A 19080-nucleotide genomic window follows, 5' to 3' on the forward strand; every position below is an offset into this window, starting at 1 on the left:
CTACTGCCCTCACCATGGGAGGATTCTTACTCCATGTGTGTTACAGTTATATTGTCACTAGGGTTATTTGATCATGGGTCATTTACAGCTCCAGAGAGTCATCAGTAATTTTTTTAAAAGAGTGCCTAAGGGTGCTGAGAGCATTGGATCGTGGGCACCTCTGTATTGTAGTTTAGGAAAAAAAATAATGAATAAACAAAGAATAGTTTCTCAGTAGCATTCTCCTTCTGGTTAATTAATAAAAATGATAATGAAAAACCTGTTACAAGTAGTATCTAATTTCCTTAGTGATTAAACACTGATTTCCAGTATGAAATAAATGTGTAATCTTTTGAAGGTGGAAATTAGAATTCAAATGGAAAAAAAACAACATTATGAAAAGCTTGAAAGACAAATAATTCCCCTATTTACATTTCCATCGAACACAAAGTATTTGTTCTGACCTCAAATAAAAATGTTCAAACTCTTTCAGCTATTTAAAAATGAAATAAACAAGTTATATTATCCAACTGGTGGCAAACTGAAGTTGTTTGCAAAACCTTATGAGATTCCAAAAAGCAGCAATAACTCAAAGCTGGAGGAGGGGGGCGTGGTCAGAGGCAGGGCACAGGGCTAAACCCTTGGTTATGAAAATGAAAGTCCTACAGACAAGACCATGTAACACCTTCCCTGAAAGTTAAACATTGGACAGCTTAGTTGCTGTTCTGCCACTTTCAACATGGTGCTGTAAAATATCTGGATTTGGTGCAAGTTTCAAAAAAAATGTGTCATCTTGTTAATTCTGCAAGAGGGAAAGGATGCCTAGCACTGCCTAATCAGAATAAAAATATACAACACAACCTTTTGATCTGATTTTTCATGACCACCTCAGTTTACATTAAAATCCTTCTGTGTATGTGTTCTTGTTTTAATGTGTTCTGCCCAATGCACAATTTATTTCTTATGGTCTCATTCAAGCCAAGGTCCTTTTGACTGTCGATTCTCTTCAAGGCTTGCAATATGAAAATACAAAGCATTTTTAAACGCAAAGATGTGCTGTTAACTTTTCAAAAATCAACAGCTCAATGGATCAAATTACAGTGAGCTCAGCTGGATCAAACATACCCGTATCTCTCTGGCTATGAGAGGCATACCCTCTGGTTCATCAACATTACAGATTTTCTTTTATCCCTACAGTTTTCCCCTTTCATCTTCTCTATAGCATCTTATTTTCTAGCTGCTTCCCCTTTATGTTCATCAAATAAATATATGTTATAAGCACCGATTCAAGACTAAGCAGAGGAAGTTTAGTTTTTCTTGTAACATGATCCACCTAATTTAAGGTGCTACATCTGTAGAGTTAGGAGGAAGTCCTTTAGGGGAACACAGACCAGCTACAATGGAAGCCACAATGTGCTATCCCCTGCCAAAACTATGACTATTGCATACTGGTCATCATTCACCTAGTATCACCTGAGTCCTAAGTCACTTCTTATATACATATCACTTAGCAAACAAAAAAAGAAAAGAAAAAAAAATTAACAGATTGCTTCCCTGAGAAACTGTCAGTGCATTATAATTAGGGCTTCTGAAAAATGAAATTAATAAACCCTGAAAAACAGGTTTTATTTGTTTAGCAATTTTTGAGTTCCATGTAGATGTCAAAAAAAATGGGGGCTTTGAGGGCTCTCTTTTTGCATATGCACCTAGTACTGGTTCAAACAGCATTACATTAAAGCACACAAGGGATACTTGAGTGCGCACCAGCAGGGTTTATATGGACCAATTAATTCTCAACACATTGGTACACTTTAGAAACCTCCTTCCCATAGTCTAGATGGAGCGATAATGCACAGAAGCCTGTAGATACAAGCCAGGGAGGAGAGACATCAATTACATAAACAAACTGCACTGGGAAAGAGGGGAAGTCAACACAAACCGATTAACCATTTACAAAGTTTTTCCAGTGTTTATTGGATAAACAGTTTTTAAAAAAATATTCGGAGTGTTTTATTGGTGTTTACCAGTTAAAACCTGAAATCGGAAGCCCAAATTATAATTTATGATTTGTATTACAGTAGCACCTCCCAGCCCCAACGTGCTAGGTGCTGAATGTACACAGTCCCTACCTTAAAGAGCTTACAAGCCAAAAAGACAACCCATCTGTCAACTAGCTTCAACTCAACACTGCAAACATTCTAAGTCTCGGTATTTTCGTGAATATTTTACATATATAAAAACAACAAGGCCCAATTCTTTTGCACAGAGAGGATTTTACGGGTGTTAGCCTTGAAGTAGAAACTGAAGTCATGGCTAGGTTTCTTGAACGCTACAAATATAAGCAAGTGCTAATTGACTGGGTCTCCTTTCCCTCTTTATTGGGTGTAGCTGGCACTGCTTTTTAGCTTTCTCTTTAGAGGCAATACCAACACAGATTTGTTCACTGCCCTCCTCCCAGGTGCATTCCCCTACAGCTCTATCTTCAACTGATTTTTCTCATGCTTCTTTGGTGCATCTCTGACACTCCCTCTCTCTCTTCCCCGCCCCACTTTATTACAGTAGGGCCGAAGACCAGCCAAGAGTGGGACCCAATTGTGCTACGCCCTGTACAAACAAGAGTAACAGTCAGTCCCTACTTTGATCCCTATGCTTGTGTGTTCTGCTACACGACCCTCTCTTCTTTCACTACTGGCGTACCCCACCCTCTCTATGCATTCTCATCCTCGAGCAGCGCTACTCTTTCCACAGGTTAACTAAATGCTCTCCTGACTTCTGGTTTCTCTTCCAGTTCTGAAGTGTCCTACTTTCTGTGTCTCACCTTCCCAACCCTTCTCTTCCAATCCTGGTGTGTTCTATTGCCCAACCATTCCCACATTTCTATTACTTTCCTCCTACTGTGCCCTGTGCACTCTACTCTCTGAACCTTGACTTGGATCCTGCCTCCTATTGGTGACTTTGCCTCTAGCTCCTTAGTCTCAAACTCGTTGCTCTCCTGACTCCTCCATATGCTGCTTCCTCTAATCCACAGAGGATCAGAAGTGATTGACACTGAACTGGAAAGTAGCAAACATGAATACTAGTACTGGTTCCGCTATTGACTCGCCGAGTGACGTTGACCAAGTAGCCTAACTTCTCTATTCCTCAATGTCCTCAGCTGTACAATGGGGGCCCATAACGCTTATACACTTTTGTAAAGCACTGAGATCTACAGATAAAGCCACATATAAAAGCCAACTAGTAGCATTATAATTACAGATGTGAAGTAGCATTACTATAGCAGGAAATGTGATGACTTCACATTATGCTATGCTAAATCAGTATTCCAGACACGCTAAATTGTCACTCGCTTCAGAAGGATTAAAGTTTTTGGTGTGTGGGAAGAGTGCATGTGTGCATGAATTAAATTACTATCTTGGTCTTGGCAATGCCCTTTTAAGTTACTCCTACTACAGTTACCTGCCATTGTCTGCACTGCCATTGACCAGCCTTTGGCATTTAAAAGCCAGGTGTAACTACAATGATTGAAAAAACCAGAACACTCAGGTATGGTGCTATTGTCCTTTAAGAGGTTTAACAAGCTCTGTCCATGTATGTGCTGCAAAGGAGAGAGTCCGTAACTAATCATTTCTTCACTGCCTGCACAAAATAGGCATTGTTAGAGTTAGAAGAAGCCCTTGGGATCTGTGTCAGAGAAGGACTATACACACTATAAATGCCCAATGCTCAGCGTGCTTAGTTCCGCGTACCTGACAAATCACAGCTTTCAATGCGTTTGAGATCTGCGTCCACCCAGAAGAGTTTCCCAAGCTTGTTGTCAATTACCAGCGCAACAGGCCGGATCAGACCGGTACTAAAGAGCACTTCTCGCTCCGTGCCGTCCAGGGCTGCACGCTCTATCTTCGGGGCTCGCTCTTGCATGTTAGTGAAGTACATGTACCTGATAACAAATACAGATACCAGTCTCTTAAACCAAGACTTTTGGGGGTAGGGGTTTAATTATAGTCGTATCATAGTTTCTTTTAAACCTAACGAGTGCTATTGAGCACCTCCTCCCCAAGCTTAGTTCTTAGCAATGCTCACGAAAAATCCTGTCTTCTCTAAGGCTCCTCCCCTTCCACTGTGTGAAAAAAATCCCAATAAGATTAACAAGATTGATGCTCCCAGAGGAAGAGAAACACTGCTAAGAATGGCACTATTCTAAGCAGTTCAGTGCACAGGTCAGGAGTCACTACTCAATTCAGGTCTCCTGGTGGCCGCCATATTCACTGTTCCTTAATCCTTAAGACTTTTTTAAAAACTCAAATTTGGATTTTTTTTTAAAATGGTTTGGAAGCATGGATGGAAAGGTGGAGGCTAGCAAGTCAGCGTGTTTCAGGAATCATCCTAGAAAAGCAAATTCCCATTTTAATTCCAAAAGCACACACTAAAGATTTCCCTTTCTAACTATGAAATATGTCCTTGTGAATTGGTTCCAATAAAACTGATGCCTTACCTATCTCTAATCCCCTCTCCCACACTAGCCTCTAAAATGGTTTATAGATACTAAGGACTGTATATAATCATACCCAAGCTGAACAGTAAGTTAACAACCCTGAAAATGTTCCACAGATTTTCTCAGAACCGCTGTATCTACATGGATATGGAATATTGTCACTCAACATCTGTCAGACATATGATTCTTAAGCACTTTTAATAGTAGTCAGGAAGTTGGGTATTTAACTTATTAAAGAGAATGGTAAAAGGGCTCATTCTTCACCGACGTCAAGCCCAAAGTGAATGATACCCTGAATATAACCAAAACTGCTATGCAAAAAACCAATTCCTTTTATTTCAGATGCTTGTGGAAAATCTATCTAGCACATCCTCCTGTTTTAAATTTATATCAAGAATTTTAAAAATATAATTGTAAAACATTCTTCAGGCAGAACTGGCCTTAAAATATACAGGTTCAAAATGTAAAGGAATACATCTGCTTTGATCTGATTGCACAAGCTGTTACTGTGATGTTTTCACACGACAGAGGACTGAATTATTTCTCAAAAAGAACAGGAGGACTTGTGGCACCTTAGAGACTAACCAATTTATTTGAGCATAAGCTTTCATGAGCTACGTCCGATGAAGTGAGCTGTAGCTCAGGAAAGCTTATGCTCAAATAAATTGGTTAGTCTCTAAGGTGCCACAAGTACTCCTTTTCTTCTTGCAAATACAGACTAACACGGCTGCTACTCTGAAACCTGAATTATTTCTGAACACGCTATTTCCTGAAAACCTAAACATTATAGTCCAGATGTTCAGCTGGTGTAAAATCAACAGGGCTCTGCTGATTCAAAGCGACTGAGGATCTGGCCTTAAATGAATAAACACACTATGTGTGTGCATACACACACACACACACAATACTATGGATACACATATGCACTATTCACTCAATCTCAAAGCATGGAAAAAGACTCACCCTCGCTCTGCATTGACAACTATGGCTCTTGGCTTGTCATGATCTCCTTTTAACACCGTTCCAATTGGTTCTCCATTAAGTCTGTGAACACTGATTGAATTTGTGGCCTCGCAGGTCCAGTACAAGGTATGGCTGTAAGTATCAATACTCAAGTCATGCGGCTGCTTCTCTGGATTTTGGTTTTGGTTTGGAGTGCTCATCACAGTGAAAGGCTACGGGACAACAAGAACAACAGAAAAAGAAGACCCTTTAAGACAAGAACTGTGAAAACATGTCATTTTCATTACGGGGTGATTTGATCATCTACAAATATCTTAAACAATCAGGAAGGAAATTATTTAAGGAGGAAAAACTAGAAGAAATAGCATGAAACGGAGAGAAAAAAATGTGCTCTGGATTAGGGACAATATCTGGACAAAAACTCATTATTATGTAAAGTCTCCAAAAAGAAATTATGGAGCCCCCATCACTGGAATTAATCAAAATTAGCCTGAATAGAACAATGGTGAATGTTGCATAGGGAACAACCTTGTTTTAGCAGGGGATGGACTAGATGACTTAAAGACAAGATGATCCAGATCCAAAGACTGTTATATATTTAAACAGGCAGAGCTTTATTCACAGCCCAAACTGAGTTAATAGAAAAAAGAAACAGCAGGATTTGCAAAAAAAATACACTGCATTTTTACAATTTGGTTTTAATAATCTGAGATGTGTTTAAAGAGAAGCTAACAAATTATTTTTATGTATATACATTTTCATCTTGACAGCATGTAATGAAATATAAACTTTTTTTAAATTCTTTTCCTTAGCCAAGAAAAGTGTTACCCAGAAATGGAAAAATAATATCCAATATCTGTACAAAATACTAATTAGCAAAATTCATGGAACATGAAATAGCAAAATTCAGCAAAACAAAATTAAAGAAAGTTGTAAACTAGGAAGCCAAATTTCCAGAGGAGCTGCTGCTGCTTCAAAGACCTTAACACCCTTTAATCAGTGCAATACAAGAGAAAAAACACAGCAAATTAATCTCCAATGCAATTTGCACCTGGCAAGTCCCACCAAAGGGAAGCTACACTCCAACAATTAACACCAAGTATCACCCAAACAGCGTGTTCAGCACTTCCTCAAAACTCCTCCGTCCCCAGCTAGTAATTCAGTTTGACACACAACCCACGCCCAAATCAAGGGCATCAATCAGAATAGCTTAGAATGTAAATTTTCTTTCTTGTTTGGAGGACATGAGTAATTTACAATGGGTTCTCTGAAAGCAAGAGAGATATAAGAACATAAGAATGGCCATACTCAGTCACACCACAGGTCCATCTAGCCCAGTATCCTGTCTTCTGACAGTGGCCAATGCCAAGTGCCCCAGAGGGAATGAACAGAACAAGTAATCATCAAGTGATCCACCCCCTGTCGCCAATTCCCAGGTTCTGGCAAACAGAGGCTAGGGACACCATCCCTGCCCATTCTGGCTAGTAGCTATTGATGGACCTATCCTCCATGAGTTTATCTAGTTCTTTTTTGAACCCTGTTGTAGTCTTGGCCTTCACAACATACTCTGGCAAGGAGTTCCACAGGTTGACAGTGTGTTGTGTGAAAAAAATACTTCCTTTTGTTTTTAAACCTGCTGCCTATTAATTTCATTTGGTGGCCTGTAGTTCGTGTGTTATGAGAAGTAGTAAACAACACTTCCTTATTTACTTTCTCCACACCAGTCATGATTTTATAGACCTCTATCATATCCCCCCTTAGTAGTTTCTTTTCCAAGCTGAAAAGTCCCCGTCTTATTAATCTCTCCTCATACGGAAGCCATTCCGTACCCCTAATCATTTTTGTTGCCTTTTTCTGAACCTTTTCCAAGTCCAGTATATCTTTTTTGAGATGGGGTGACCACATCTGCATGCAGTATTCAAGATGTGGGCGTACCATGGATTTATATAGAGGCAATATGATATTTTCTGTTTTATTATCTATCCCTTTCTTAAGGATTCCCAACATTCTGTTTGCTTTTTAGACTGCCGCTGCACATTGAGTGGATGTTTTCAGAGAACTATCCACAATGACTCCAAGATCTTTCTTGAGTGGTAATCACTAGTTTAAACACCATCATTTTATATGTATAGTTGGGATTATGTTTTCCAATGTGCATTACTTTGCATTTATGAACACTGAATTTCATCTGCCATTTTGTTGCCCAGTCACCCAGGTCTGAGAGATCCTTCTGTAGCTCTTCGCAGTCTGCCTGGGACTTAACTATCTTGAGTAGTTTTGTATCTGCAAATTTTGCCACCTCACTGTTTATCCCCTTTTCCAGATCATTTATGAACATGTTACATTGGACTGGTCCCAGTACAGACCCCTGGGGCACACCACTATTACCTCTCTCCATTCCAAAAACTGACCATTTATTCCTACCCTTTGTTTCCTATCTTTTAACCAGTTACCAATCTATGAAAGAACCTTCCCTCTTATCCCATGACTGTTTACTTTGCTTAAGAGCCTTTGGTGAGGGACCTTGTCAAAGGCTTTCTGAAAATCTAAATACACTATATCCATTGGATCTCCTTTGTCCACATGCTTATTGATCCCCTCAAAGAATTCTAGTAGATTGGTGAGGCATGATTTCCCTCTACTAAAACCATGTTGACTCTTCCTCAACAAATTATGTTCATCTATATGTCTGACAATATTGTTCTTTAGTATAGTTTCAACCAGTTTGCCCAGGACTGAAGTCAGGCTTACAGGCCTATAATTGCCGGGATCACCTCTGGAGCCCTTTTAAAAAATTGGAGTCACATTAGCTATCCTCCAGTCATTTGGTGCAGAAGCTGATTTAAATGATAGGTTACAGACTACAGTTAGTAGTCCTGCTATTTCACATTTAAGTGCCTTCAGAACTCTTGGGTGAATACCATCTGGTCCTGGTGACTTATTACTGTTTAGTTTATCAATTTGCTCCCAAACCTCCTCTAATGACACCTCAATCTGGGACAGTTCCTCAGATCTGTAACCTAAAAAGAATGGCTCAAGTTTGGGAATCTCCCTCACATCCTCAACAGTGAAGACTGATGCAAAGGATTCATTTAGTTTCTCTGCAATGGCCTTATCGTCCTTGAGTGATCCTTTAGCATCTCGATTGTCCAGTGGCCCCACTGGTTATTTAGCAGGCTTCCTGCTTCTGATATACTTAAAAAAATTTTTTTTTTGCTATTACTTTTTGAGTCTTTGGCTAGCTGTATTTTAAATTCTTCTTTTTTGGCCTTCCTAATTATATTTTTACACTTCATTTGCCAGAGTTTATGCTCAGTTCTATTTTCCTCACTACAATTTAACTTCTACTTTTTAAAGGATGCCTTTTTTGCCTCTCACTGCTTCTTTTACTTTGTTATTTAGCCACGGTAGCTCTTTTTTGGTTCTCTTGCTATGCTTTTTAATTTGGGGTATACATTTAAGTTGAACCTCTATTATGGTGTCTTTAAAAAGTTTCCATGGAGTTTGTAGGGGTTTTACTTTTGGTGCTGTACCTTTTAATTTCTGTTTAACTAACCTCCTCATTTTTGTGTAGTTCCCCTTTCTGAAATTAAATGCTACAGTGTTGGGCCACTGTGGTGTTTTCCCCACCACAGGGTTGTTGAATTTAATTATACTATGGTCACTATTACCAAGCAGTCCAGCTATATTCACCTCTTGGACATTATTCTGTGCTCTACTTAGGACTAAATCAAGAATTGCCGATCCCTCTGGTGGGTTCCTGGACTAGCTGCTCCAAGAAGCAGTCATTTAAAACTTCCTCTCTGCATCCTGTCCTGAGGTGATATGTATCCAGTCAATATGGGGATAGTTGAAATCCCACATATAGACAGGCAGTGTCAGCTCCATTTTAAATCATGCCGTGGAGGTTACAGGAGGCAAAGAGCAATGGAAGTTATAACTAGTCTACCTCAAAATTAATTTCATTGTGAATTATTTTAATTATATGTTTTAGGAATCTGTTAAATACTCAAAACTTGACAGCTGTGTAACTGCTGACATTGTCTCTGAGGAGCAACACTTTATCCTCATTATGCAAGCAAATGGAGTAAGAATTAAAGCCCTGAATGAGCAAAGCACTTAAGCATGTGCTCAAGCCCATCCTTATTCAGCAACGCACTTGAGTATTTGGGGGGTTGCTCAGTGGTTTGAGCATTGGCCTGCTAAACCCAGGGTTGTGAGTTCAATCCTTGAGGGGGCCATTTCGGGATCTGGGGCAAAAACTGGGGATTGGTCCTGCTTTGAGCAGGGGGTTGTGGACTAGATGACTTCCTGAGATCCCTTCCAACCCTGGTATTCTATTTTTCCAATTTGACTGTTGTATATAAAAAGGGAAATAAAGATGTAGCAGGGTGCTGCAGGGCCCTTTTTGCTCCTCCCCCTGCTGTGCTGACAAAGTCACTCGGAGACCCTGGGGTTCAGTAACCACTAGTGCCGTTTATTTACAAGTTGTGCTCCCACCACCTTTTTACCATCTACAGCTTGAGTTCTAATGTCTGCACCCAGCAGGGAAGAGCCGTCTTTCTGCTTTCACTGCCTTCCCCAGCTTCCATTCTCCCAGCCTTTGATACAGCACCAGGCTAATTGGGCAGGCAGCTGTCTCCCTTTCGCCAATTAGGTGCAGGTTTTCTCTAGCCAGCTCCAATTTACTTCCTTTAATGGGAGCTGGCATGTCAGAGGGCTGAGTCAGCAGTTCTCACCCAGCACCCTGTCACAAAAGACAACCTGGGGAATTACAGACCAGTGAGTTTAACTTTGAGCAAATAATTAAGCAATCAATTTGCAAACACCTAGAGGATAATAAGGTGATAAGTAACAGTCACCATGGATTTGTCAAGAACAAATCATGTTAAATCAACCTAATGGCTTTCTTTGACAGCGTACCAAGCCTTGTGGATAGAGGAGAAGCAATAGACGTGGTATATCTTGACTTTAGTAAGGCTTCTGATTGTGTCTCGCATGACCTTCTCATAAACAAACTAGGGAAATACAATCTAGATGGAGCTACTATAAGGTGAGTCCATAACTGGTTGGGTAATCATTTTCAGAGAGTAATAATTAGTGGTTTACAGTCAAGCTGGAAGGGCATAATGAGTGGGAACCCACAGGGATCAGTTCTGGGTCCAATTCTGTTCAGTATCTTCATCAATGATTTAGATAATGGCATAGAGTACACTTATACCATTTGTGGACAATACTAAGCTGGGAGGGGTTCATTGTGCTTTGGAGGATGGGATTAAAATTCAAAATGATCCGGACAAACTGGAGAAATGGTCTGAAGTAAACAGGATGAAATTCAATGAGGACAAATACAAAGTACTCCATTTAGGAAGGAACAATCAGTTGTACACATACAAAATGGGAAATGACTGCCTAGGAAAGAGTACTGCAGAAAGGGATCTGGGGGTCAGAGTGGATCACAAGCTAAATATGAATCAACAGTGTAACACTGTTGCAAAATATATATCAATCATCATTCTGGGATGTATTAGCAGGAGTGTTGAAAGCAAGACACGAGAAGTAATTCTTCTGCTCTGCTCCGTGCTGATTAGGCCTCAACTGGAGTATTGTGTCCAGTTCTGGGTGCCACATTTCAGGAAAGATGTGAACAAATTGGAGGAGGTCCACAGAAAAGCAACAAAAATGATTAAAGGTCTAGAAAACATGACCTATAAGGGAAAATTGAAAAAACTGAGTTTGTTTAGTCTGGAGAAGAGAAGACTGAGAGGGGACTTGATAACAGTTTTCAAGTACATAAAAGGTTGTTACAAGGAGGAGGGAGAAAAAATGTTCTCCTTAACCTATGAGGATTGGACAAGAAGCAAAGGGCTTAAATTGCAGCAAGGGAGGTTTAGGTTGGACATTAGGAAAACCTTCCTGTCAGGGTAGTTAAGCACTGGAATAAATTGCTCAGGGAAGTTGTGGAATCTCCACCATTGGAGATCTTTAAGAGCAGGTTAAACAAACACCTGTCAAGGATGGTCTAGAGATAATACTTAGTCCTGCCATGAGTGCAGGGAACTGTAGTAGATGACCTCTTGAGGTCCCTTCCAGTCCTACATTTATATGATTGTATGTGATGAACTTTAAGCTTAATTAGGGCCCAAATGTGGTTTTTATGGCTGAGACTGAGTTTTTAGTCCCAGAGACTTTTATAACGATATTATGTTCACCAAAATGTCATGTACAACATTGATTTTAAAAAGTGTAATTACTGTGAAATAAACAGAGTAAACTAGCGGTAGCAGGCTTAAGAGTTTCTCTGACTGTCTTTGTACAACTATCACAGTTTTGTGGTTTGTAGTTTGTAATATATAAGCCAAATGGTGACATGCCATATTTGACAGTATTATCTTATTGTTCTTGGTATACAAATTAAGATCCTGATTCTGCAAATCCATAAATACTACTCCCAGTGAGTAAATTTAAACAAGCACATGCATTTTTGTAGGATCAGGGCTTAAGGTGATGGCTGCCTGGAAAACCTCTAGTATAAAATACATACTAAAAAAGATAATACACTAAAAACACACATACACACTATATATATATATATATATATATATATATACACACACACACACACATATAAACTTGCCTGGGAACCATCATCTTTGGCTCTTTTAATAATGTTCTGACGTCCATCCACCCAATAAATCAGTTTATCTAAGGGATCATAATCAATGGCCTTGACATTTCTTAGACCATGCACCGGAAGGATGATATCTGGACTTTGCTGGTCATCTGGTATCATCCGACTGATTGCAGACTTCTGGCTAAACAGCAAGAAGCTGGTGGGTGCTGAAACAAGTCCAACAATATGCATAAGAAAAGAAAATGCAACATAACCCCCAAGTACACTGGTCGCAATCATTAACCATATAAAAAAATATTTAAAGGAAAAATTCTACAGGACTGAAGAGAAAAATCTAGAAGTGTGAAAAACAATTACAAAGAAAGGAAAACTACTCACAAGTTGAAAAGGAGGACTTTTGGCACCTTAGAGATTAACAAATTTATTTAAGCATAAGCTTTCATGAGCTACAGCTCACTTCATCGGATGAATATCACAAGTTGATATTCTTGCTATTAAATCTTAAGTCCCATTTTTGCTCAAAATTTCATCATTTTGGAGGATGAGCCCAACACTATCTTATTGAGATATTATTTCCCTTCGCTATCATGGAATACTCAAAATTACACACCGGGCAACATGTGAATGGCATGATAATGCAGTCAGGATAATAACAGTGAAGTTAGGAATCACACTAGAGCAGGGGTCTCCAAACTTTATGAGAGGCGGGCCATATTAGATTTTTGAAGGGGCTTCACGGGCTGAAGCGACTGTGAAAGAAATTAAATATATACAAACAAACGCAAAATATATGCAAAATCGTTAAAAAAACAACACTACTCTACCGTCTCAGTGTTGCATTAAATTCTAAATCAGGTTTAAAAGTTAATCGATGCAGGTACTGTAAGTTGGCTCCCCTTTTTGGGTCTGCTCTGCCCCGTGCCTGCTAGGCGTGCCTGCTCCACTGAAGAAAATGACGAAGGATTGAAAGTTTGGCTGTACTTTGGTAAGAGAAGCTCCAGGTTCCCATTGTTGGTTGGGACTGTTTGGTTCTATTAGGGCTGTAGTTAAAATTTAACCATTATGAAATTGTTAATTTCCATCTTCTTTACTCCATTTATTGGAGATGTAATGAAGCATCTGGCTTGTATTTTTACTCTAAGTCAGGGGTCCCTGCCTGCTTGGCTGCAGCAATGACTCTCCCCTAAATTGGCTCCCCTTCTGGGGGGACACTGGCTCCCAGAGGCACTCACCCCTCCCCACAGCTCAGCTGTGCGGACAACCCTTGTGAGCTGCTGCCAGCTGCCCCTCCCCCTGCCTGCTCGGCATGTCTACTCAGCTGTTCGCTTCTCCCCTGTTGGAGGGCTGGACAAATGGAAGCCCTGGGCTGGATCCCACTCACAGGCCCTAGTTTGGAGACCCCTGCCCTAGAGTCTTAAATGCAGGTACTTCACCACATCATCCCTGGCTTGTTAAAGGTGACAAGACACTCCCTTATTGCTTCTTTATGATTCTGTACTTTTGGTGGGGCGGGGGGAGTTGACAGCTCATTTGTTTTTTCCCCAAGCATATTTTCTTTTCCTGCTTGGTTTTTCATTAGAAACCTCGGACTTGAATGAAAGAGCTACATGGACCACTGGATACCTAGCAGGGTCATGACATCACACACACAAAGGAAGTGAAACCTGATTAATTGGGACGGATGGGATTATTACCCAGAGGATTTAAAACCCTAATGTTTTTGCTAACACTTGTTTAACTAAAACACTTGGGAGAAAAGATGCGTTTATTTAGACTGTCACTCACACCCACCCGTCCATTCCATTAAAGGCTGGGAAAGCTTCTAGTACACATCTGAGTCACGCCAGAAACACATCCAGCAAAACAAGGAAGACTTCACAGTGCTGCTATTTCTAAGGCTTTAAAAAACCAACCAACCTTTCAGCTCTTCATTATGCACCATAGAAAGGGCACAAACCGTTTTTTCCCTGTTTGCAGGTCATCTTTAAAACCAATACCCTTGAGATGTATGTATGTGAATCCTTCCCTTTCTATAGTAAAAGGCACCACAAGCAGCAATGAGCTGTAAATGCTTAAGAATATCGTAAGACATAAAAGGACATACAACTGCAGTTCCTGCTGTTGGGATCCAAGGAATAGTGAGAGGCACAGCCACATCTATACCCATTTGGTATGGCAAGGCACAATTGTCCACACTGCCCATTGTTTTGCATGCAGTCATTCAAGCCATCCTGGCGCGAAGAGTGAAAGACCAGGATGTCCATCACAAAATCCAGATGTCCTTGAATTAGTGTCCGGTTCTTCCCATTGGTCTTGTCTGCTCTTTCTATACTGTGTAGGTTCCAGTCTGTCCAGTAGATGTAATCACTGTACTGTGTTAGTCCAAATGGATGAGGTAGATCATCTGCTATTATTTCCCTTTCTTGACCTGAAAAAGTAACTTCATACTGTTAGCACTAATCATAAGCAGTAACCGAAACTCAGTTGCAAAAAATGTGACAAAAGGGTTATTTAATCCTGTGTGAAAAAAATGTAATTTTTTAACTCCTTTTATTTTTGAAATTTGCTAAGGGTCAGTATCATGGAATTTGGGGTTCATAATTACACAATATCTTCCTCTGAAGAGGTAGCCACTAAGATCCAAATTCTGATACCCTTACTCCTATTAAGTAATATTTTACTTCAGAGGTAGTACCATTGGAACTATTGTCATTTTAAGAAATATTACTTCGTGTCAGAGCTTTAACACCCCAAACTGGATCGTGAGAAAGGACTTTTAGAACACCCTAATCCCAGATAAATACTTGATCTGGATAAAAAATAAAAACTTAAAACACATATGAAACAAGTACCGTGAGCAACGTGCTCCAAAGTGCCGTACAGATAATCTGTGGGATTCAGGGATAAAGCTGATCCAGAGGAATTCTGAAGTTGGATTTAAGTTGTAAAAAACCCACAATTGCAATTTAAGAAGATGCAGATATTCAAAATGATTTCCTGCATTAATCTGGAAGGAATCCTAACACTCCCACAAATGACACTGCTTAATTACTAAAGTTCATAATCGAAGGTTTTATCAGCTTCTGGAGCGCCAGGTACTGGCCAAGGTAGACTAGATTAACCATTATGGAACACCCCATAGTACTGTAATCAATTAAGCGAAGACAGTTTACACCAGCTGAGGATGTACTGCTAAATGTCTCCATGGTTTAAAATCATCTTTTTGATTAGTGTGTGGGGAGTTTAAACCACCTCACCCACACATATACTCCTAAGATCTTTTGAATGCCCTGCTTTTTTCCCATGAGTTGGCCTAGGCTCGCGGAGGAAAGAAAAGCTTAAAAATGGGAGTAAAAAGCCATCTTACTATAAAAAAAGTTTTTTAAAATTTATTTCCCCTAGGCAGAGAGTTACTGATGAACAAACTTCATTTGATCTAGTGGAGTTGAAATTTATGTTGTTTTTCACTAGTTCCAGGTTAAGTAAACAAAAGCCCAAGAAGGGGGTGTTTTTACATACTGTGTAGTGTCTGAGAGCAGGCTGAGGACACCCCCTGCTCACAAATTTAAGACTGCTTTAACCACCGCTGCTGTGCGCTGGGGAGACATACTTCATCCCACACCGTCCACCCAGATTCTTTTCTAGAATCCTCAGTGTGCATCACTGGATACTGCACGCAATGTTTTATCACTTTACTTTCATCCAGTTACACTTCCCCTATCCAATGAGTTTGCTAAAATTCTACCTAGAGTTCTTGCTAACCTCCTTACATGTCATTAACTATGTGTCATTGTCAGCTTCAGCAGTTCACTCTCTACTTCCTCCTCCAAAGTGATCAATGTATTAACTGGCCCTAGTCCCAGTGTTAGCACCAGTTTAATTTACTAGAGCTGATTTAATCTCATTCCAGAAGCAGCCATTGAGTATTGAATTTCCCCTCAGTACCACAAAAAGTTTTTAATCCATTCCAAAAATCTGCCTCTTGCCCTCTGGCAATTTAGTTTTCTTATCAATCTGATGAGGGATCCTATCGAAAGCTTTTGATAAAAAAATTTACTTTGGCTGAAGAAATAACCCTAATAAAAATTTCAAGCAGTGACATACATTTAGTCGGGCATTTCTCATATACTTTTCACAGCGATGAACGTAAGACTTGCAATCACTGAAAGCCAGTGAAAAAGATGTGGATTATGAAAGTCTTTCAGAATCATACAGCTATTTTATGATGCTCCAGAGGTTTTCTTCTCTCCCTCCTTCTCTCCGCGCCCCCCGTAGCTCATTTACTTACATCCTCTATAACAGCAGCTCAAGCACTCACTGCCAGCTGACAATGACAATGCTATATCATGGCCAGGGTACAGCTCATCATGTACGTAAACCAGGGTTGATACTGATCTAGAAGTGGTTTCTAGTTTTTCTTTTCCATGTGTTTTCACCTGTGTCCATACAGGATTATTGAAGTAAATGCAGCTATGTTAAATTCAACATGTTTAGCTCAAGCAGGGGTGCTGGAACAATTTTTATAGTGGGGGTGCTGTGAGCCATTGAACCACACTGTAAGCCCTATACATGACGGAAACCCCTTCAAGTCAGGGGGTGTTGCAGTATCCCCCACAGCTCTATCTTCAGCACCCATGAGCTCAGGAGTGGATATTTGGGGTTCTGCAGCTCAGTACATTGTGAAAAAAAAGAGGCAGTAGAAAGTCACAAAGTACTGCTGCTAGTTACATGGTTTCCTAAAACACATTTCTTCAAGATGTGGCAGGCGCTCGTGTCCTTGTTGTCCAAGCCCATGACATGTCTTACAACTTTTATTACTTAAATAAGCGGTGCTTGAGCGTGATCTAAGCACAGAAAAAGCATCTAAAACTTTCTTGAAGAAAAATAGATTTCTCATGTCCCCAAAACGCCAAACTACCAAAATAAAGCTTTACAAGTTTCATTCCAAAGTGTAGCTTTTCATGGAAAATTAAACAAGACCTGAAAATAAGAGCTTAATATGGAATTTCCTGGTTCATCAACAATAACGTCACAGCAGTGACTCTAAAGTTGTTAACATAAATGCCGTGATAGGTTTACCTTTTGCCACATACTTTTAATACAGAAATTCTAGAGGTATTAATTTATATTTAACCAAGACAGCATGGTCTATGTAAACGAACATGGGACAGGGAACTCAAACTCCTGGATTTTAATTCGGACTGCCATCAATGTGTTGTGTAGCACTGGGCAGTTCATTTAACCTCTCCAAGTCTCAGAGTCCTTATCTAAAACATGGAGATAATTCTGTCTACCTCATTTGGCTTTCTGAGTAATTGTTAACCTTTATAAGGCACTTTAGATGTAAAGATCTACACAAAGTGCTAAATACAGTATTAGCAGTTCCCTCCTTTCATCAGTTAGCCAGCTTGTCAATGTTAATGTAAAGATTTAATAAGCCTTAACTGCAGAAAAGCTTTTGAAGTTCTAATAAATTCTCATAGGAAAATACATGTAAATGTTGGGAGGTTAATTCTATAGAATGTTTAGCTAACCGTACAGCATTATTACAACAACCAAGAATGCAGGTTGTAAAGGTGTATTTTAGTTTGAATTCTGAACTAGCAGTGCCAGTCTGTGGCTGGAATTTGCCTTGGATGGGGACAAGGTTGTGGAATTATGCAACAGAATTAGGTGTGCAGACTCTCAGATTAGGGGCCAATTAAACTGGACCAAAGGCAAAAAGATTCAGTTGCCCTAATCTGGAGAAATAAAGAGATTGAGACTCTGTCTCTGCTCTGGTAGAAGACATGGGTAATTTAATACCCGCAACAGAAGAAAGAGATTAAAATCATCTCTCTGGTATAGGATTTTAGTCAGAAAAATAGAAAGTTTGTTCTTTTACTTTCCCTGAATTTATAATTTTTAAAGTGCAGTTTCTTTGTTACCCTATGGGAAATGTTTTAGAAAGACTGGTTCATTTTTTATCAATGTATTATTACTTTAAAGGTTTACCTCACAATTTTGTTAATCTTGCAAATAAAGTTTATGCATGTTTAATTTCATCATCACGTGCATTTTACTTTACTACTCTCCAAAATATTAATTAGCACACACTAGAATGGTGGTAAGAAATTTAAGTCTAATTCAACCACTTCTAAAATGCATTAAATAGCTTGGAGAAAAAAAAATCCGTGAGTTAACCCTTAGCTGTAAGCCTGTCATGCAAGAAGAATAAAGGTTAGTTTGGAGGCAACAAACTCCAGTTTTTAATTAAACCTTCTAAAAGAACAAACTACCAAATTCCCTTACAGGGTGCTCACAGTTCTGTACAAAACACCATGATGTGTGTTTCTTTGAATAGAACAGCAGATTACCTAGCATGTTTGATGACTCAATCATACTTGTGTCTAGGTCAGTCCAATATAGTCTTTGGTCTGCATAGTCAATAGTTAAATCATTGGCACGTCCCACTTTATCAACCAAAGTGATGCTGTTTGTCCCATCCATATATGCCCGAACAATCCTTGGTTTACCTCCCCACTCTGTCCAGTACATATACCTGCAATCAAAAACAGAAGAAAAACAGGCACCAGTTTATGATATGGATTCAAATCCAGCTTCGGTACCCAGGGCCCCCGAGACTTTAGCTGCTATGCTAACTGGTATGCTATCAATCAATAAAATTAAATACATAAATATTTGTTTTATTGAGTTCAAGTTAAGCATGTGTGCTTTGATGGATAGGGCCACAGTGCTTAGCACAGGACTGTGCAAGATCAAGCCCAGTACTTCTTAAGTCTGCTACTATTCCTACCACTGCATGCCTCCTTATGACTAATTGCTTAATTCTTTCAGATGAGAGAGAAAACGAGGGCCCTGACCACCTGTGGTGCTGAAAGGCACTGTGGAATTTTCAGATCAGTAAGGGTATTAAGCTTGGTGTCCTAATCAGATTCAGGTGTTGCAACTTAACTAGATTCCTCAGCAGTTACAACTGAATAGAAGTAAATGCCACTTTACTTCTGGCCTT

The 19080-nt window shown here is 39.6% G+C and overlaps 1 protein-coding gene across 2 annotated transcripts in view; it reads right to left on the reverse strand.

The window, feature by feature from the left end:
- Window positions 1-19080, reverse strand: part of LRP5 (LDL receptor related protein 5) — a 248458-nt gene that overhangs the window by 29300 nt on the left and 200078 nt on the right. For both annotated transcript variants that reach the window (XM_073347077.2, XM_073347076.2), the window contains exons 11-15: window positions 18425-18609; window positions 14173-14496; window positions 12072-12274; window positions 5435-5646; window positions 3726-3916 (exon numbers count right to left, since the gene is read on the reverse strand). In XM_073347077.2, coding sequence (XP_073203178.1) covers window positions 3726-3916; window positions 5435-5646; window positions 12072-12274; window positions 14173-14496; window positions 18425-18609 — 1115 coding nt within the window. The remainder of the gene's footprint in view (window positions 1-3725; window positions 3917-5434; window positions 5647-12071; window positions 12275-14172; window positions 14497-18424; window positions 18610-19080) is intronic.

The sequence above is a fragment of the Lepidochelys kempii genome, chromosome 6 (assembly GCF_965140285.1).
Source record: "Lepidochelys kempii isolate rLepKem1 chromosome 6, rLepKem1.hap1, whole genome shotgun sequence".
Lineage (NCBI taxonomy): Eukaryota > Metazoa > Chordata > Testudines > Cheloniidae > Lepidochelys > Lepidochelys kempii.